The following is a 22,579-nucleotide window of genomic DNA, read 5'->3' as shown; positions in this document are numbered from 1 at the left end:
GCCCGTTCCGCTACAGGAATGATCGCTTAGTTGAATTCGACGGAAATATCTTGTGACCAGGTTATTTCCATGATAGGTTCGGTGATTGGTCGATTCGAAAATAACACAGTGCATCCACGTGATCATCGCCACGTCATCGCTAAAAATTGCGCTGGTGACGCCAAAGTCACCTTCCAAAAAGCGACACGTATCATAAAACAGCTCCAAGCACGGGTATTATACCACTCTCCAAAGCAGCGATAATATTCAAGCATCTCTGCCAGTGTATTGGCTTCCTTTGCACGTTTATTGCATGTATAATGTACACAAATGTACACGGCAAGAATGCTCGAACAAAATGCCGTATACGTATATGGCGATTTACTAAAGATCTTCGAGTCTGTTGTATTGTAACCCTGTTTAATATTACTAAAGGAATATTGATTCCCATTTTGTGCCGATTAACTGTTGAAGGGTCAAAACTCACCTCGCTTAAAATAATTGGCTGCACGCACAAACCTTATTACATAGCAATTTTTTATACGCTTCCAAATTAGTGCGCATAAAACCCCTCAAAATTACTTCGTTTTAGAAGGGCTTTTTTCGGGCCAAGACTTGAAATGCAATATGACAACCTTTTTTGAATTTTCGGAATAAAAATAGCAACAAAAAGTCTTGTAGTTTTGTGGATGAGGTAATTCACAACATTCAGATTGCAATGGCGGCCAATTCAAGCAGGGACGGAACAACATCGATATAAATATTTCCGGTCATGCGGAAGGAGGTACACTAAAGACCTGGGACTTCTGCGCAGTAGACATGGTTGACTTACCGCTGGAATGGCGGCGGGGGCTGACGTAAATGTCCGTGAACTCATTTCGTCAACCGCGGCGGACATAAACATCATTACCCAGTAATCGCAAGGATAGACTTTTCGGTTAAGTGATTGCCGAGTAGAGATTATCGGTCGCATATCATAATAGGCTGTTTGCTTGCGAGAGTATTGAGGTTTCTTCGAATATATTCGAGCCTACAGGACAGTCATTTTATCCGAATGTCGAAGTGGATGGGAGCACTGGCCACTTTTGAGCAGCCAGGGCAAAAAATCGAATACTGGACTTGTTCTCGGTGTGTGAAATCAACGCCATCAGCATACGATCGAAGTAGACACCTTCTTATCGGGTCAATTTATGCAATATATGCAAGGTAATGTGCTTTTTCCCGTTTTTTTTAATAGTCGCCTGGGGCAGGACCCCGCCTCGGAAACAATATACACATGTACGCCTAAAAGAGAAACCGGTTTTTAGTCTTTTGAGATGTCTACACTGATGTCTATAAATAACCAGAGTCGTTTAATAAAGAGTCTGGTCACGGCAAGTTTGCACGTTGTTGGCTAAGTTTGGCCGTGTTTGGCATGAATTTGAGGGCAATTTGGAGGGAAAATCAGTAATTTCTCTCCATTTTTCTTCAAAACAATGGAGAACCACAGGAAGAAAGCATGCCTAGGTGCTTCAGCAGCAATTCTTTCAACTGACAAAAGCAATGCTGGTGGACCAGGGCATGGATCCTCCTCAGGGAAAGGCGTGGGGCCTATCACTGCCTCCTTCAAGAATTAAGGGCCTCAGACCCCAAAAGCCTCAAGAATTTCCTGCGGATGGATAAAGCTTTTCGTATTCCGAAATTAAATGTTCAATTTCTTGAAATTGCCACGAGACAAGACCACAAATGATTTTTTAAGCCTTTTAGCAGTTAAATTGTCAATGTTTGACCGCGACGCATCAAATCTGCGTGGGGTTGTGAATCTGAAATTTTGACATGATATTCCGGACAGTCGGGCAAGTAAATGGTGAAAAAAAAAAATTGGTAGTTGACCACGGAAATTTTTTGATAATCGACAAATTAGACAAACTTTGATATTTCCACTCTTTTCAGCTAACTGGCAGAAAAAACTCAAAACACAAAAAACTCAAAACTATTACCCAATTAGCAAAATTCGAAATTAATTTTTTCATCAAATAATTTCTTTATATCTGTACACTTGCCACAGCAAATATTTTTTCAATACCTCTCCAAATATGTACTTTATGAATATTCATTAGTGGTCTTGTCTCCCACTGAGACAAGACCACTAATGAATATTCATAGGTTGGAGGGTCGAGGCCTATCAATTAGACGAGTGCATGTTTTTAACTCTCAAGTACATTTTTGGAGAGGTAATGAAAAAATATTTGCTGTGGCAAGTCTACAGATATAAAGAAATTACTTGATGAAAAAATTAATTTCGAATTTTGCTAATTTGGTAATAGGGGGCGTGTTTTGAGTTTTTTCTGCCAGTTGGCTGAAAAGAGTGGAAATATCAAAGTCTGTCTAATTTGTCGATTATCAAAAAATTTCCGTGGTCAATCACCAGTTTATTTTTCACCATTTACTTGCCCGACTGTCCGGAATAACATAATCTAAATTTCAGATTCACAACCGAACGCAGTATTTGATGCGTCACGGTCAAACATTGACAATTTAACTGCTAAAAGGCTTAAAAAATCAATTGTGGTCTTGTCTCCATTTACACTACATTTTGGGTCAATTTAGTGAAAAATTTGAATGTGCTCAAATCACTCTAATTCGTTTAGAATATTGTATTGCTGATGATTTAAGGTCAAAACAAGCTAAAATAATGAGAAAAAAACTTAATTTGACCCAAATATGAGTCAACCTAGCCCCGGTCTAAGTTCGGTTTCATTTTTACAAGTCTTGTTGTGTTGCCATTCATTTTGTAATTTCTTTGAAACTACTTAGGCCTTGATTCTGAAAGTTGTTCCCTGAGCAGCAAAGATATTCCTAAATCACATCCTAAATTTTCAGCTCCATAGCTTGCTTATTCTGGCCAGGGCTGGTCTTTGAATTTGGTGCTGTTGGCTGCAAAATCATGACTTTTTGTCGATTTTGTCCTCTTTCGTCGCTTTGGCACAGTTGTACCACTCTTTGAAATGTCTCTCATTTCTCCAAAAATGTCCAGATATGACTTTCCTTTGTTGGAGAGTTGTGGGATGTCATCTACATTAGTTTGAAAAAAATCTCAAAATGTTAACCCCTGAAATCTACCTTCATTGAGACAAGACCACTAATGAATATTCATAGGTTGGAGGCCGGTCGAGGCCTATCAATTAGACGAGTGCATGTTTTTAACTCTCAAGTACATATTTGGAGAGGTATTGAAAAAATATTTGCTGTGGCAAGTCTACAGATATAAAGAAATTATTTGATGAAAAAATTAATTTCGAATTTTGCTAATTTGGTAATAGGGGGCGTGTTTTGAGTTTTTTCTGCCAGTTGGCTGAAAAGAGTGGAAATATCAAAGTCTGTCTAATTTGTCGATTATCAAAAAATTTCCGTGGTCAATCACCAGTTTATTTTTCACCATTTACTTGCCCGACTGTCCGGAATAACATAATCTAAATTTCAGATTCACAACCGAACGCAGTATTTGATGCGTCGCGGTCAAACATTGACAATTTAATTAAACTGCTAAAAGGCTTAAAAAATCCATTGTGGTCTTGTCTCCACTCTCTGTCTTTCATTGAGGCTGCCATTTTGTCCAAGTAGCTCCATCACATGAGCCAAATCTGTTCCCTGATTGGCTGCTGATTGCCTAACACCAACCAACATGTTTTTCAGAAGGTGCATGGCCTAACATTGGCCAACAAGTTTGCTGATGTTTTCACATGTTTTTCGACCCGTCCACACTGGCAACAAGAGTAAACATGCCTCTGCAAACAAGGCCCAACACGATGTTGGATTTAGCGCTATATTAGTCTCATGATTATTGTTATTTATTGGTAGTCTCACCAAAACAGCGATAAACCGAGGCAGAGCCTTGGTTTTGCCGACATTTCAGCGGTTTTGGTGAAATAACAAATACCGACGACAGTGTGGTATCAATTTCTGTTTAAAATATCCCAGATTAAGCATCGAAAAATGTGGTTTTAAATGCTTTTTGACGGCTTCCACATTTTGCACCAACTCAAGTGGTTATGGTTGCCTGACCATAGCCACTGAATTGAAAACGAGGCTTCGTTAGCGCAAAGTGCATTTTCGCTGTGGAGTGCGGTTCGTATTTGAGAATTAAAGATTCTGGGTCGGTTATAGCAGTCTGGTCATAGTCAACGCGTGATCGACCCAAGAGCGCTCTGTCCCAACGTACGTCTTTTGACATGTTCTAAACGGGCGGTGGCTTCGGTGTTGAAACCCAGTCTACGATCCAGACCAGGAATATGTAATTGATATCAGTTCCCGCGTTATCTGATGGCCTCGGTTTGGTTTCCGCTGAGTGGCATATCTGCTGCAAGCAGGCCAGACTCTAATTAGGACACGCTCAATATAGCCATTCCGTGATGGAGAGGCATCCGTGATTGACTGGATAGCAATCCAAAAGAAACAACCCCAAGCAAATTGTCTGTTGGACAACTAACTAGCTACTAGCTCATGCTGACCACATGGGCTCCATCCACCCATGGGTGAAAGATAAAAAATTTCATGAATATTATAAACCTAACTAATCTAAGTGGACATTTGGGATATATTATCAATTAGGTATATGTACTAGTTACAAATGTACTTCAAACTCTACAATGAACTAACTTCACTCATGGTGAAAATGCCCTAGTCATAGCAACCACTACACCAACGCCTAACTGACACATGCATACTAGTGCAGGGTATACAGAATGTGCATCAAGGAAGTAGGTCATGTCCTGGATTTTTAACTCTGATTTGCAAAATGAGCACCAACAAAGTACTGATTTTACATCATGTGTGGTATATTTCAGTTTAAGATGACTATATTTTGATACGTTAGGACATTATGTACCCATGGATATCATACATCAACTGTCTTGAACTCTAAGCCTCACAGAACATGGCACCCAACATGTGTCTCTCAGCATGTTTGACCCCATCTATCAAGCCACTGTTTATTTGAAGATTTCTCAGAACTATTTTAATTTCAAGCCATCAGACCGCTTGCATCTGAAAGAAGGCATCATTATGTGCCAAAATGTGCATAGATACTGAGCTAATTGGCTGAGACCACGCTAAGACGACAGCTTTTTTCTGTTGATTGGCATTTTAGAACCCTGCCTCTCATGACTATAACCAATAATAAAGCAGAGACCAGTTGAGATATGAAAGCAACATTTTGCATACCATTAGTCAAGATATCAAGAGAGAGGCCTAGTGGATTTTTCACCCTCAAGGCTCTTTAAGCCTCCAAGAACACGCCCAAAAAGGACAGCCACACCCTTCAGGATTATTTAGGATTATTAATCTGTCTACTGGAGCTAAATAGGATACTATGTTTGAGGATAAATATTATAAACAGTCAGTGAGTAACCTATTCTCCAATACCAGCAAGACTGAAACAGATGTGGGTAACTGTATGGTCACAGGGGACACTTTTAGTGGCACATAATCATTTGGCTACTCTCTATCAGACAGGTAGTACATTGCAGTACCAATGCACTATCTTGCATTGGTACCAAAACGAGGCTGAGTTTTAGCAACGAGGCTGAGTTTTAGTAGATAAGGATATAATATGGCCTAGATTGCAGACTGACCATACGTTTCCTAGTTGTCTGAATCTTTATTTATAGCATATTTCTATCAATACGCGTATTGGGAGAATACATTTGTGGATACCCTCTAGAGACAATTGTATTTTACCAGGCCTTCCAGGATCGCTAATTACTATGCAAATTTTCCGCTCTCAGGTCAAGGCTGCACACTTCGCTATACACGCCTGTGCCAATTAAAATTCTTCTTCCCGGCACGTGACCTGTGATGGTCAATCAGCGTGGGTGTTGCTCGGCGTCTTTTGACCAAAATTTTAAGTGGTCATTCCAATTTATTATTTATTGGAGGCAACACCACGCTCTTTATATTTTGCCCCACTCCATGGTTTTTTCATGGCCCTTTATCATGCAGCTGCATGCTTCTTGTAAAGATCAAAATCATCTGCACTGCAATTTTAATATCATTTCGGGCCTATCATTATTATAAATCTTAATATAAAAGTCACTCAGTATCATGTCCATATCCGGCATATCCATCTCTCACAGCAGGTTCAGGGGAAGGTGCTTGACCTAACTAACTGGCAGAACCTTAGGCCAGTTCATGTTTTTCTATCTTATGGCTTTCAGCCACTCTCTGATCTATTAAAACAATTCTTCCAACCAAGCACCTTTCTCGTTCCGTGTTCTCTGGTGAAAACAACCCTCTCGGATGTTCACAATCTTGGAGGTTGTTGTCACAACCTTTGCAGTCAGAACCTCGGAGGAGACACCACGAATTCTCCGATTGTAATACTAGATCATACATTCAGTGGTTCAGTGGTGATCATGCAAATTCCAGCTTACCGTCAGTAGAAATTTTACAACAAGTGGTGGAATACACTACGATTGTATCAAACGTGCTACTGAACTTGACAGGCGACAATGACATGCAGGCTGATACAAATCTTACAAAATGTTTCATTTGCAAGAAAGCAAAATTCAGAATTTTTTATCCGATTCCGAACCGACACCACATACATGGCATATGCATGTTCATACGAAGTCGTAGGGCAATCAGTTGATCATCATTGGTCATCATAAACAGCCTCAAACAAGGAAGTTTAAAGTCATCAAAATAAAAGTTTATGATCTTTAACAATTTTATTTGCAATATGTTTCATGACATTTGTGTGCAAGAGGAGAGAGTTTGAACAAGTGTCTCAAATTTCGGGTCGCATGAAAGGGACTTTTCTAAATTGCTCCGTTTTTTATGGTAAATTAATTATATAGAAAACCGATAAAAACTTGATATCTCAGGGAAGGCCAATTGATTTTGTTAATCAGAAATTGCCCTTTAATATTGCTCTAAATTTAGAAACCGTGCTCCAATTTGCTAGTGAAAATATTTTTTCTACGGGGCCCACCACGAAATGTGTTTTTCGCTCTCAGACTGCAATCTAGGCCATATTATATCCTTATCTGCTAAAACTCAGCCTCGTTTTTGTACCAATCCATGATAGTGCATTGGTACTGCAATGTACTACCTGTCTGATAGAGAGTAGCCAAATGATTATGTGCCACTAAAAGTGTCCCCTGTGATCTTACAGTTACCCACATCTGCTTCAATCTTATGGGCCGTGAAAACCGCAAAAAATCTGTACATGTTTTTGTAAGCGGTCGTCGCTCGCGCAAACTTGTCTTGCATGTTTTTGTGAAAGAGGACGTCGGCGAACGCGGTCGTATATCAAAACAGACGTTGGGTGGCGCTTGCGCAAACTTCCCTCACATGTTTTTGTGAAAGAGGACGTCGGCGAACGCGGTCGTATAAAAAAACAGACGTTGGGTGGCGCTCGAGACGGGTCATCCTATTTAGCGTCCAGAGCAAACCAGAAAACGATCTTAGTATGCCAACCTGATGCCAGATCCCGATTCCGCTTTTTCTATAAACCCAAGGAACGGCAGTTAAAACAAACATGGCGTCCAGTACTTTTGCTGGACGCATACTAAGATCGTTTTCTGGTGATAATTATTCAAAAACTAGGTTTGCAAACTCCACCAAACTTCTAAATCTTGTTTATTGAAAGTGTTTTAGGAGCTTGAAAACATTTTTAACCATATACACCCTATTATTTCGCGTTGGACGCCACTGGTCGCCACTGGACACTAAATAGGATGACCCGTCTCGAGCGCCACCCAACGTCTGTTTTTTTATACGACCGCGTTCGCCGACGTCCTCTTTCACAAAAACATGTGAGGGAAGTTTGCGCGAGCGCCACCCAACGTCTGTTTTGATATACGACCGCGTTCGCCGACGTCCTCTTTCACAAAAACATGTGAGGGAAGTTTGCGCGAGCGCCACCCAACGTCTGTTTTGATATACGACCGCGTTCTCCGACGTCCTCTTTCACAAAAACATGCAAGACAAGTTTGCGCGAGCGACGACCGCTTACAAAAAACATGTACAGATTTTTTGCGGTTTTCACGGCCCATACAATCTTGCTGATATTGAAAGAATATGTTACTCACTGACTGTTTATAATATTTATCCTCAAACATATTATCCTATTTAGCTCCAGTAGACAGATTAATAATCCTAAATAATCCTGAAGGGTGTGGCTGCCCTTTTTTGGCGTGTTTTGGGAGGCTTAAAGGGCATTGAGGGTGAAATATCCACTAGGCCTCTCTCTTGATATCTTGACTAATGGTATACAAAACGTTGATTTCATATCTCAACTGGTCTCTGCTATAGCCATGAGGGACAGGGTTCTAAAACGCCAATCAATAGAAAAAGCTGTCGTCTTAGCGTGGTCTCAGCCAATCAGCTCAGTATCTATGCACATTTTGGCAGATAATGATGCCTTCTTTCAGATGCAAGCGGTCTGATGACTTGAAATTAAAAAGTTCTCAGAAATCTTCAAATGAACAGTGGCTTGATAGATGGGGTCAAACATGCTGAGAGACACATGTTGGGTGCCATGTTCTGTGAGGCTTAGAGTTCAAGACAGTTGATGTATGATATCCATGGGTACATAATGTCCTAACGTAACAAAAAATAGTCATCTTAAACTGAAATATACCACACATGATGTAAAGTTAGTACTTTGTTGGTGCTCATTTTGCAAATCAGTGTTAAAAATCCAGGATATGACCTACTTCCTTGATGCACATTCTGTATACCCTGCACTAGAATGCATGCGTCAGTTAGGCGTTGGTGTAGTGGTTGCTATGGCTAGGGCATTTTCACAATTTGTTAAGTTAGTTCATTGTAGAGTTTGAAGTAATTACTACATATACCATATTGATCATACATTTTATTTTCATCTCGTTCTCCAAGCTGGTGGACCGTGGCGTGTTTATTTGACCGCTGATAAAAAACTGATAGACCAATCCGGATCGGTCGAAATTGGTGTGCTGTGCAAACGCCCACGAATGTGATCTGGTCTGGTCTGTATCGATGTGGTCCAACGTTGAACCTCTCTATGTATTCGATCTGGACCAACGAGAAAGCGGAATCTGCAGAAAAACCCCGAAAGCAGTAATTAAGAGAATAGTGATACTAAATATTCAATAAACTTTCGTAATATTCCATTAGTAAGTATCAAATTGTTTAGAACGATGGTAGGAAATCCCCCAAAATGTATGAAAAAACGTCCAGTGAAATTCCGCAATGGCACTGTCCTAGTTTCCTCGAAATCACTCCGCTGACCTGTGACACGTACACAGTTGTTGTCAATACAACCATGCATTTGAATAACTTGCTATCGTATACATTCAACTAGAACTGTCTGTTGAGTCTTGCCAGACTCTGGAGTCTCCGGCTTTGATGGGGGGGGGGGGGGGGGGGGGCGGTGCCATTATTAGGAATGCGAGAAATTTGCATGAAACATGGAAGATAGCGAAGAGTGACGTGAATGCCATGTATGAAACACACGCGGTATCCTCGTGCCGTTCAATTCTTTACATGTTTTGCTCAGCGTATTTCCTATGGCAAGCCAAAGCGGAATTAATTCAACACGCAAAAATATTTTGCAACTCTGTCAAATTTATCTCAACATTGAAAAATATACTTCAACAATTTATAAGTCAAGTCATCATTTTCAATATACGTGGCAACAATTTCAAAAGTATTGTTCAACAATCAAAAAAATTCGTGCAACATTTTTTTAAATTACATCTCAACAATTTCAAAATCATGGTTCAACAATTTCAAAAATACATCTCACCAATTTCAAATTATGATCCAACACTTCAAAAATTCATGCAACATTTTTCAAAAATACATATCAACAATTTCAAAATTATGGTTCAACAATTTCAAAAAAATCATCCAACATCTTTCAAAAATATCTCGCAACATTTTTTTTTGTTCAACACTGAAAAATCCAGCAACATTCACGTGACCAAACAAAGTCGATTTCTCAGAGATTTCCATACATTTTTTTCTGGTGTCATTTTTCCATTGCCTTTTTTTCCAGTGCCTTTTTTACCCAGTGCCTTTTTTACCCAGTGCCTTTTTTTCCTGGTGCCTTTTTTGAAGTGCCTTTTTTACCTAGTGCCTTTTTTCCTAGTGCCTTTTTTCCTAGTGCCTTTTTTACCTAGTGCCTTTTTTCCAGTGCCTTTTTTACCTAGTGCCTTTTTTCCAGTGCCTTTTTTTCCAGTGCCTTTATTACCTACATTCCTTTTATTAACAATATTTCATGCTTTTTACAAATTCGTTCCGGTAAAAAACAAACAAACAATAACTTGTTCATTGCCACACTTGCTGGGCAGCTAGTCTTTTGAAGCAGATGATTATTTTTATTAACACTTTCTCTCCTCACGAAGATGAAAACAACATTGACCAGCGAGTGGATAACCTTCTGCATTTGACAATTTATCTGTAAACTACCCTCAGTGCACTTACCAAATCATTATATTTGTTCTGCAATTGTGATTGTTTGGTATTGGCGAATGTTCCGTTTCATTCTGTATTACAGGGTGTCTACCTCCAAAAAGTATCCCAACCTCACTTATTTTCGATGAAAAGGATGGTTAATGGTTGGAGTTAGCACCAGCATCAAAATCAAAGGTCATGGTTTTGTTAGCTACGGCATATGAGAAGGAAGGGTCACTGTTGGGGTTAGCTATTGCATGAAAAGGTTGGGTAATTGTTGGGGTTAGCAATAGCATCAAAATCAAAGGTCATGGTTAGAGAAAGCTCTAGCATGTATGACTATGAGAAGGAAGTGTCATGGTTGAGGTTATCAATAGCATGATGAATAGGAAGCGTTTTAGTTGGGATTAGCAACAGCATGAATAGGAAGGGTAATGATTGTTGAGATTATCGCACCACTTAAGGTGTCAGGAGGACTCGAGATGGTTTGGGGGTTCCACTCCATCGCCTAAGAAGGACTTATTGAGAGTCCAATGGGGGGGGGGCATCCCCCCAAATGCACTGTCTAGAACATGTCAGAAGGACGGGGGTTGCGGGGGGGGGCTCCCTCATGTCAAACAGTGAGTTTACTAGAGCTTGCCATTCACAAATTATAATTTACATGTATTATATATTTTATATATTTCAGTGATCAATTCAGTTAACTGACAATGGCATCAACAGTACAGTCAAATTGTGAAGAGCAGCAGGTGAAAGTGAAGGAGTGGAAGGAGCGGATCGAGGAGCTGAGTGCACTTATCAACAGTACGGGGGGCAAGCCAGGAATCCTCAAAACAAAGGCTGAAGATATCAGGCAAATATTGGCTGTACCATCAGACAAATGGATCAGGAATTGTGACAAAGTAAGTGTGGACATTGTGCTGAGTTGTTTGCGCCATGACATAGAAAACTTAAGCAAGCAAATTACTGATCGAAATGAGAAACGAACAGTTCCAACAGACATTGTTCAGACAGCAAGTGATCAACTTGTCCTTCGGGGTGTCCTGTCGACTGAAACAGCCAGGTTATGTGGGAGAGTGCTGGAGGCACCGACCACGGTCAAAATGACATCGTCAGTACTCGATCAGAAATGTTTTGTCGTTGAACACAATTCCGAAGAAGAATATCGGGATTTTAGTACAATGCTACAAACATTAGGTTACGAGAGAGCTCTGACCATTCACCATCAGCGGATGTATAAAAGAACCGCCACAGTCGAAAACAATTCAGGTGCAAAACGAACGGAAGAAACTCAAGGTGACGTTTTTTTCTCGAGACACATGTATATGATTTTCCCGATGGCAACTGCTGAACTTGACAACAGGAATCTCCGCCTCTCTTCTGATGCAGTTGACGACCTGAAGAAAATCGACAGACTGATAAGTTCCGGTGGAAACCAGCACTTGGTAGATGGTATGTGTAGAACATTCCTTGAAAACTATGGTTCCCATGTAACTTGTGGAGATCTGCATTTTGGTGGTATATACCAGTGGAATGCTTCATACTGTAGTAACCTTTCGCACTCTGTATCTTTTGAAGAAATGGTCAGAGATATTCATGACTCCTATGTGCGCGGGAGTTACATAGGGCTGTTCCGTGGGAAGGGTTCTCCTTTATGCGGGGAAGAAATTGCTTGTTGTAGTAGTATGCTATCTGGTAGTTATCCCAAGGCAGAGGTTTCAAAAGTAAGCCTCGATTTGACTTGTTCGGGAGGACTACAACCAGTCAATACAGTCCTGATTTGGTCGATGGGCTTGCACCTTCTTGAAGAGTCCTGGTCAGTGCTTGATAGAAAATATATAGGTATATGGAAACTTATCAACGAGAATCGGAACGATTTCCATGATTCATCCAAACTTGCAGAGATTATTAGGGAAGCATGGGATACAATGAAAGGTGTAGATTTAGAGAGCAGCACCGTCCTGTCAGGTGGAGCTGAAGCTACACCCCAAGAGATTAGGCCTAACTTAGTGAATACGTTCGATCTGCTGAAAGAAGCCAGAGATGCTATCTTGCCCAAGATTTTGACAAATCCAAGAGAGGCTACTGGGGACCTAGCCACCCTGGTGTTCAAACTCCGTGAAACTCTGAAGGCATGCAAAGATAACCACCAGCATGCTTTTCTGATCACAATGACCCAAGGCCTAGGCTATGACAAAAGTCAAATGCATTTCAGAAGCACTTTGACGCAAGAACAATTGAGTAATTTTTGTACTGGTCTTGAAGTGGCTTTCCAAGCTTTCTGCCGTTATGCTTCTGATGGCAAAATGCAGCTTGAGGCATACCTAGTTCAACTTGCACTCGAGCCACCATTTGGTGACAAGGGATCATCAACTGACCGTCTCATGAGAGTTAGTGTTGCCTTGGAAGACTTTCAGTGTGAAATAAGCCAAGAAATCAATGAAGCACGCAATCGGTTCCTTCCAACAGAAGACTGGCCTGGCCTCACCGTCATCCTTGAAAAGCTCATGAATGGCGACAGAGATGCGATCAATAAGAAACCAGAACCAATCATCATCGAGGACATTGAGCATATCCATTCAAACCTTATACCCACAGCAAAGACTGCTCAGCTTGGCAGTAAATTTCTGAATGTTTCCGAGAAAGAGAAAAGAGAACCGCCACAAGCCCGCCAACGAGCACTGCTTGAACAGCTGGGTTTGCTGGACTTTTATCCACGCAAGATCAAACTAAATCATGTAATTGCCATCAATAAAGGCAATAAACTGCAACAGGACAAATTTGATCTGGTTGACATCCCTTTGGCTATATTAAGGCGGTTTATTATGATCGATTATCGGGGGAGAAATACTGCTTGGGAAAGGCAGCTCACAGGTGATACCAGTAGCGGACATGTCGATGATGACTTTCTGAATAGCATCATGGCAGGCTTTGATGATGGGTCAACAAGTGAGAACATTCCCAATCCACTAGATATTTTCTTAGCTACATTTAGCTGCTGCGATTTGATGTTGTGTCAGGTCATACTTGAAAAAATGAACATGTGTCGTCTTGCTGTTCCATTTGTCATGCCCACTTCGTCGCATGGAACAAACCTGACTCTCTGCCTGTGGTCCCTGAGGAGTATTGTTGTTGAGTGTGCAAATGAGAGCACGGCCGAGTCTGCATTGGTTGAGTGTCCAATGAAGGTTGTTTCCTTCGTCAGAATTGGGGAATCGTCACTTTCAAAGTCACAGCTACTGAATGAAGTACTCAATGGACAAAGTCATCACACCTTTTTCAGTAAAGAATCGTGTAGTTTAGGAACTTCTGCGAGAACAATATCTTGTGGCCTAATTGAGGCCGCATGGTATCTTCCTAGTCGGAAAGAGAGTGACATATTGGATAGTGTAACAATGTTTCTTAACCTGCGGGGGAATGCCTTCAGCTTCAAAAGACAACTATCCCTGATAAGTTCAATATCCGCAGTTGTGACTGTGGTTGTCGACATGGATTCCCTTGGTAAGTCCGACACGATTGCGGCATTGCACACAATGTTCCAAAGCAAAGTTAAAGCTATTCTTCTCCTTACAAGCTGTTCCAGTGCACCAAACATGCAAACAGTGCGACAACAACTGAGAGCATTCATAGATGCCATCGGTGAAAGCAACATGGCATCACTTACAACTGTGTTTTGCTTCAAGGCTGGGAAACAAAAGACACTACCCGAGATAAGACATGAAATTCACCAAAAGCTGTCAGCGATTTCAAAGGCAAGCGATCACATCACAATGGAGAACATTGTCGTCCAATCAGAAGCGTTATTGATAGACATTGACGAAAATGATCATTTCTGTGACCAAGGAAAACAATTTGCCACGAGTATCCTGGTACATACAAGCAATATGTCACTCACTGACGTAAAGTCAAAGCTTCTCCCAATACAGAAAGACATTTGGCCCCAGTGGAGCAAATTGCTGAAGAAGCAACACCGAACAACGGGAAAGGACCGCAAGACCCCTTCTGCCACTGAGGAAGAACAGCTGGGACACAAGATGGCACGATTGAGAGCAGAGCAGCTCGATCGGTGTCGAACGCTTACCCCATTACTTAAAGCATTCATAGATATACTTTGTCAAACCATTGAAAACGCAGATCTAGTCCAAATGGTTCTTCAGTGGCTGAAGTTGTACTTTGACAAAAAATCACGGGATGATTTGCCGGGTCTTAGAAAACAATACAACAAACTTTGGGCTGAACTGAAGGCTGCGAAAGGAAAGACAGTAAATGACCCGAAGTCTGTCAAGGAATTGGAAGAAAGAGTACGAAGTGCCGAGATCAGTTTGGCTGAGGCGTCCTGTGGGCTTGAACACCTCCTCCGAGAAGTAGGTCAGCTTTATGAGGCCAGCAAAGATAGCAATGTCCCCTTGGCTCCAAATACCCAGAGGGTGATAGATCAGCTCCCGATGATAGCTGCTAAACTGATTCTTCTTGGCCACCCAATAGAGTTTATGGACGGAGATGCTGCAAACGTCCCTCTGACATGGGTTCAGGCAATATTAACAAATCTTGCCTCTCTAACAGGAGAGAAGCGAGTTTTTGTCCTGTCGGTCCTTGGAATCCAGAGTTCAGGCAAATCAACATTGTTGAACACCATGTTTGGTCTCAGATTTGCAGTGAGTGCGGGTAGATGTACAAGAGGTGTGTACGTTCAGCTTGTCGAAGTAGACAGATCGGAGACAGGTTTACCTTTTGACTACATCATGGTTGTGGACACGGAGGGTCTTCGGGCCCCTGAACTCTGTCACGATAAACACGAGCATGACAATGAACTGGCTACCCTCGCGATTGGGCTAGGGGATGCCGTGTTTTTGAACATCAAGGGGGAAAATATGGCAGAAATGAAAGATGTCCTCCAGATTGCTGTGCATGCATTTCTGCGCATGAAAGTTGTCAATGTAGATATCAAACTCCAACAGACATGCGTGTTCATTCATCAGAATGTTTCCGCTGCAAACGCTAAACAGAAAATGGTACATGGTCGACAAAGTCTGTTAGATAATCTTGATAAGATGGCGAAAGAAGCTGCTGATCTTGAGAGGTTGAAGGGTATACAGTCATTTAGCCAAGTAATTGACATTGATGTCAACAAATCGGTGTGGTATTTTTCTGATCTCTGGCAAGGGGACCCACCCATGGCTCCAACAAATCCAGGATACAGTGAGAGTGTCCAGAGTGTAAAGGAATATCTCTTATATGAGGTATCAAAACAGAAAGAGAGCAATTTCCTTTCCGTGTCAAACCTGAAGAAACGAATTCAAGATATCTGGAAAGGAATTCTTGCTGATGATTTTGTTTTCAGTTTTAGGAACAGCTTGGCAGTCAAGGCATACAGTGGGCTTGAGGACAAGTACCAAGAAGTTGCATGGGTTATCGAACAGAGTGTCATGAAGTGGTATTCAGAAACCGCATCAATCAAACTTAAACGGTGTGAAACAGAAGAAGCACTTGAAACTACAACAGCCGATTTGCTCAACGAACTTGAAACCTTGGTTGAAGACCACACTGCAGAACAACAGAGGGAACTTGAAGAATTCTTTCAGAAAAATCCTCTGCAAGAAATAATAATTCAGTGGAAAGCGGAGAAGGCCGGTTCTCTGCAGACCTTCGCTGATCAGATAGTGCGAGAGACAAAGACTGCCATTTGCCAGAAGAAAGGCATTTTGGTGTTTGAACTAAACAACCGCACCAAGCAGGACCAACTCAGCCAGATCATTGTGGTAAAGGCATCACAGTTGGCGGACGATATGAAGGGGAAATCGTACGATGAGGGGGAATTGCGCCCGAAATTTAATGAAATGTGGACTCGATGGATTTCAGAACTTGCACCACCCATTCCACCCTCAGAAATACCCATTTCTGTTATAGTAGAGTCAATACTTTGGGACCGACTGAGGGCATATTCACCAGCACTAAGGATAGAACTAAAAAAACATCGCTTGGATAAATCATTGGGGACAAATAAACTGTCCGGAAGCTTTAGCGTCACACAACTAGCTTCTAATGACATATCTGAAAAAAGGACTATCACATCAAGGGTGACATCGACAATTTTCGGTGATGGTGGAAGATGGGATACATGCAAGCATCATATCCTGGTCATTGTTCAGAAAGCATTTGGAAAGATCGATGTGTACTTGAACAACCTACTGTCAAAAGACACAGGTTTTCAACAAAGTTTCGCAACCGTTGTAATCAAAATGGTAACGGATGAAGTCAAAAAACACACCAGAATGAACGCCGAACGTGATGAATTTACATTGACATCTACATTCATTGTGAAACTAGCAGTACATGTATGTCGCCATGCCGTTGCTGTTTTCACGAAGCTGAGTGGGGATTACATTAAGAGACACAGTCAAGCGACAAAGTTGCAAGAGTTCAACGAAACCGCATTCAATATGTTTTGGAACAAGGTCAAAAACTGTACAAATGAGAGGATAGCAGCAGATCTCTTCTTTGATCGACTAAAAGAGCTCATAAAAACAAAGATAGAAGAGAGCATGCCCTTTGCAGTAATCGATGATACTTGCACACACTTTGTTAAAAAGTACCACTTGATCATAGCTATCCTAGAGGAACTAGCCAACACGGGAAACTTTGACAACTTCAAGTCCTACATACAGGACTCCAAGGTCCACGCACTCAAATGGCTCACAACTCACATCAATCGTAAATTCTTTCTCCGCCAGAATGGAGTGCAAACCAAGTATGCAGAAATGGCCGAGGTGCAGCTAAAGCAAATCATTAAAGGGGTGAAGGAGGGTATAAGGTACGCTTCCAATCGTCTACAAGATGAGGAGGCTGGAAATATGCAACAGTGGTTGAAGTACTTTTGTGACGGGGTTGAATCTGTCCTGCCTGTTCGAGAGCTACAGATGATAACTGTCACCCAGCAGGGTGTCAGCGACCTGTCCAACTTCCAGAATCTTCTTCTTGATCAAGACCGCTTGACCTTGTTAGAGCATCACATACTAGAGAGTTTCCAGGCCCAAACAGATGCTATAAAATGGAAAGGAATGACGCCTTACCAAAAGGTTCTCGACAGGTTATGGGGATGCGGGGCACAGTGTCCTTTCTGTAATGAACCTTGTCAGTGGATGGATCCAGATCACTGGAATGGAAGGGACAAAAAAGTGAGTCACCAATGCATCCAACATCGCCCAGGGGCGATAGGAGGAGATCGCTGGGACTCGGATTGCTGTGTCGACCATAATCAGCAGAGAATGTACAAAGACCAACTGAGCACAGAATCATGTCATTATTCCGTCCAATGGAAAGACGTATTGTTTAGCTGTAGAGATGCACATTACGAGTGTCGTAAACAGAATAGGTGTACTTGTACTGATACAGGGCGTGGTGAATATCATACTTGGGTGGATTACAAAAGTGTCCTGCCTGACTGGGACATAGCTCCTAGCTCCACTAACGAAAATGCAAAGTACTGGATGTGGTTCTTGAAGACGTACAAATATCAGCTCAAAGATCTTTATAAAGCCAAGCTTCCTAACATCCCTAAATCATGGGAGTCTATTACCAAAGACAAGGCAATTGAAAGCCTGAGGGTGTCGTTTTAATGCAATATCCCCCCCCCCCGCATATTTCTGACCATCAGTCAGGCCAGTGTGTTGGTGTGTAGCTGGTAGCTGGGCGTACCACATGTACAATGACAGAAGAACCAGGTTTGGGGTTGAAACCATGTTATGACAACCATAGACCCCCCCCCCCCCCCCGACCACAATATATATAGTTAGTAGTTAGAGTCACAGGGATGCCTCTGTCATAGGCAAATAGAGGGATGCAAGTACTGGATACATTGTACGATTTAGCTGTATATTATGTGAGATTTACTGTCCACTGTATATCCAATCTAAGATTTAGCTTTTACCGTGTGGGATGGTGTGTTGATAGCCAGATGCCATTGAAAGGAATAATGATATCACTTGATCATTGATAGTTTCTATTACAAGTGAATAAAAAAGGGATGATATTATTTTCAGTTCAAGGCAATGAAAGAAGTGCATGCAGGGACTACATGTATGCAACGTATATAATAATCCACTATGTATACTTTTTATGTATAGTATTATATCATTATTAGTTTTCAGTGTACATGTTGTAAGGCACCATATGCCCACCAAGGATTTTAAACATTGATGAATTGATCACTAACTCATTTCCTGTTACTGTAAAGTGCTCAATTTTTACAGGCGTTTTATTTTGAAGATTTCGTGAATAAGCTACATTTGAGATTTCCAATTAAAAGCGGGAAAATATTTTTTCCAGATTTTTTTTGAGAAGCGCAACAATGATAATAAATAGGGGCAAAAACTGGCAGTTGAGTAACAGAACTGTGTGAATTTTAACCCTTGAAGCTCCATGATGGTCACGCACTTTTAATAAAGTTTTTAAAAGGCGTTTTCCCATAAAAATTTTACCATCTACATGCTCATAACTTTTCTCGAGACGTACCCTAGGAGGAAAGTTTCACAGCCAAATAGACCTATCCTAGCCTGTGAAATTTTCTTTGAACATTATGCATGATAATTTCTGGGTTTGGGGGTTTGAAGTTAGAGGGTTGATTTTTGACGGCCGGCTTTTAACTCGCAAATCAGTTTTTTCACTACGACGGGTTAAATAGAGCCTCAAAGACTGAAACTTTTTCACACCTCTTATTCACAATTCAAGAAGAAGCATACTTTGAACGGAAATTACCCTTCAACTGGTATGGTGAGACCACTATAGATCTCAAACTGAACTATTTTCAAAGGAATATCTTATCATTTTCAATTGAAAGAAAAGGGCGATGCCTTAATACAGTTCCATTGTAAAGTGAGATTTACTGTCCACTGGCACTGTATATCCAATCTAAGATTTAGCTTTTACCGTGTGAGATGGTGTGTTGATAGCCAGATGCCATTGAAAGGAATAATGATATCACTTGATCATTGATAGTTTCTATTACAAGTGAATAAAAAAGGGATGATATTATTTTCAGTTCAAGGCAATGAAAGAAGTGCATGCAGGGACTACATGTATGCAACGTATATAACAATCCATTATGTATAATTTTTATGTATAGTATTATATCATTATTAGTTTTCAGTGTACATGTTGTAAGGCACCATATGCCCACCAAGGATTTTAAACATTGATGAATTGATCACTAACTCATTTCCTGTTACTGTAAAGTGCTCAATTTTTACAGGCGTTTTATTTTGAAGATTTCGCGAATAAGCTACATTTGAGATTTCCAATTAAAAGCGGGAAAATATTTTTTCCAGATTTTTGGAGAAGCGCAACAATGATAATAAATAGGGGCAAAAACTGGCAGTTGAGTCAACAGAACTGTGTGAATTTTAACCCTTGAAGCTCCATGATGGTCATGATATTCTCGAGACGTACCCTAGGAGAAAATTTTCACAGCCAAATAGACCTATCCTAGACTGTGAAATTTTCCTTGAACGTTATGCATGATAATTTCTGGGTTTGGGGGTTTGAAGTTAGAGGGGTGATTTTTGATGGCTGGCTTTTAACTTGCAAATCAGTTTTTTCACTACGATGGGTTAAATAGAGCCTCAAAGACTGAAACTTTTTTACACCTCTTATTCACTATTCAAGAAGAAGTATACTTTGAATGGAAATTACCCTTCAACTGGTATGGTGAGACCACTATAGATCTCAAACTGAACTATTTTCAAAGGAATGTCTTATCATTTTCAATTGAAAGAAAAGGGCAATGCCTTAATACAGTTCCACTCTACAAAAAGGCATCGCACAATTATCTGGTTTCTATTGTAAGTGATTAGCAGCCTTCATTTTAAAGTGAGGCTTGAAAGGAATTAGCATTATTATTGTTTTGGAAGAAATGGATGATTACACTTATACTACAAATCATTCTTTTTTTGATTTGTTGATTGTTTGTAAGAGAGATATATACATGTTATATTTTATCATATTCTGTTGCAAGAATTCCCATTTCCATTGGAGGAAAGATACCATATTTTGGAATACTGTCAACCTTTGTACCAATTTTTGCAGAACAGGTCAAAGATGCTAAATTGATTTTCCGGGTTACTGTAAATATTTTGTTCAAATCAGAAGGTGAGACGGTGTCAATATCTCTGTCCACTGAATAAATGGTGCGAAATGTATTTTCTGGGCATCTGAGAGCTGTAGTTACAGCAGAAATAGTTTTTCATTTCTTGGGGAGAGGCGCTCTGAAAATTTGCTCGCCAACGAAAAGAGTGTGCATTAGAGGCACTTGCCACATCCTTTTTAAATCCGTGACTGATTTATCAGTTCGCCAGGTTTGGAAAGGCTAGAAGAGTGACTTTTCACATGCTTTGGCATGAAAGGGATGATGTCATTTCCATTATAAGAAAGGGGAGGATGTTATCACAAGTTGATATTAGAAAAGTATGAATAGTTTGTTATTAATTTCATTGCAAGCATGGTATATATTCCGCTTCCATTTTTTTATTTCAAGACGTGGGTTATGTTATCACAAATTTATGTTCACAAATTGTAATCAGTTTAATTACAAGGAAGTTTTCATTACAAGAAAAAGGGATGTTATCACAATTTTGTACTACAAGAAAGCTTATTAAGATTACTGTTTCGTTTTAGGAGAGACGTGATTATATGTACAGCACAAGTAGTTTTAACTGAAAAAAACCCAAGGCGAATCAATACTACATAGCATCTCCTTATACTTTAAGCCTAGAGGCGATTTTGGCCGAATGGTTTCAAAAAGTGTATTAAGGAGTAGTGATAAGCTAGTGGAAGGTTGACGATATTTCAACTTCTATAGCAAGAGAGTAATAACTTTACGAGATTTTATTGTAGGAGGAATTACACATTTAGCTACCAGAGGTTTTCAACAAAATAGCCATATTCCTAAATTTAAAGGTACATGTACATCGTTTCAAGATCGACTGCAGTGCCATCTCGCAATAAGGCGAAAACAGAATGACTTTTCACGAGATGCTGTAGGAACTTTTCGCCAAGATTACAGAATTTGCCTCAGGTATATAAGTTACCCATGTTCTACAGAGGGTGAAATCAGTGATTAGTAGCTAAAAGGGTTGACAAGATCGTGTTTTCATTGTAAGAATAGAATTACATGTTTTATGTTTTTATTGTTTCCTGTGTAAAAGATGATCCTATCATCCGATTGCATTCTGAAGAAGATGCAGAGATGATGCTATAATAAGTTTGCATTCTGAAGAGGATGTTTTCAGACTTGATGTCGAGTCAGTATACAAACCTCCTAAGGGGCAGTCCATTACAAGACAAGTCCTGTGGAGGGTCAGGGCACACTCTTAAAATTTATTAGTAAAACGAACAACTAATCTGGTACATTGTAGTTCCTATTGTACCAACAGTGAAATTAGTAAAACGTGTAGTAAAAGATAATCACTAAAATGGTTAAGAATTCGATAGTTAAAGCTTATTTGTTATTTTACAGTCGGTGCAATAGGAACTACTTCGTATCGGAGTGGTGAAAATGAGTTATTTTTTGAGTGCAATCTCCAAGCAGATCAAAGGATATTCTCTCTGCTAACTCAGATTTCCACCATACCAAGTGGTAATGGGTGTGTCACAGGCATGTGGCGGTACGAGCATAAACAGGTCAATTAGCAATGATGTGGCATGCGCACTAATGTGCGACTCCAATATGTGACAGTTCGAACAAAGTTGAAGGCCCGTTTCCACCACAGCGGGTGTAGTCATGATTTTCCGATTTTCACAGGCTGTTGATGTCCAATAACAATAATTAATGCCAGACATTGCAACAACCTATATCTGTTGGATTTATGTGTTTTCTATATACAAAAAACGAGTTTCTCACGATTTCTGCTGTGGTGGAAATAGGCGTTCGTACTGTGGCAACATGTTTGAGCCAGTTACGGAATGATACACATAGGCCAATACAGATATTGACTTATTGTGCAGGTGCCCCTCAACTGGCTCAAACAAGTTAACACATTATTTTGATAAATCCATCTATCCATTGGCTTTCTGTAAGATGCTGGCTCCGACCATCTTTCACTAATAAATTCCATGATAATGACATTCACGACTTCTTACACTATATCATTTTGCTATCTTTCCTTTCCTAAGAAATATTAAAGTTTCT

At 40.4% G+C, this 22,579-nt stretch overlaps 1 protein-coding gene across 1 annotated transcript; it reads left to right on the top strand.

Moving 5' to 3' along the window:
- The first annotated feature begins 11,998 nt into the window (after window positions 1-11,998).
- Window positions 11,999-22,476, top strand: LOC135485672 (interferon-induced very large GTPase 1-like). The gene has a single exon (XM_064768019.1). The coding sequence runs from the start codon at window positions 12,084-12,086 to the stop codon at window positions 18,012-18,014; it is 5,931 nt and encodes a 1,976-aa protein (XP_064624089.1). The 5' UTR covers window positions 11,999-12,083; the 3' UTR covers window positions 18,015-22,476.
- The last annotated feature ends 103 nt before the right edge of the window (window positions 22,477-22,579 follow it).

This window comes from Lineus longissimus, chromosome 3 (genome assembly GCF_910592395.1).
Source record: "Lineus longissimus chromosome 3, tnLinLong1.2, whole genome shotgun sequence".
In the NCBI taxonomy this organism is placed as follows: Eukaryota; Metazoa; Nemertea; class Pilidiophora; order Heteronemertea; family Lineidae; genus Lineus; species Lineus longissimus.
Note: the sequence above shows the minus strand (reverse complement) of the source record. Positions and strands in the feature narration are given on the sequence as shown.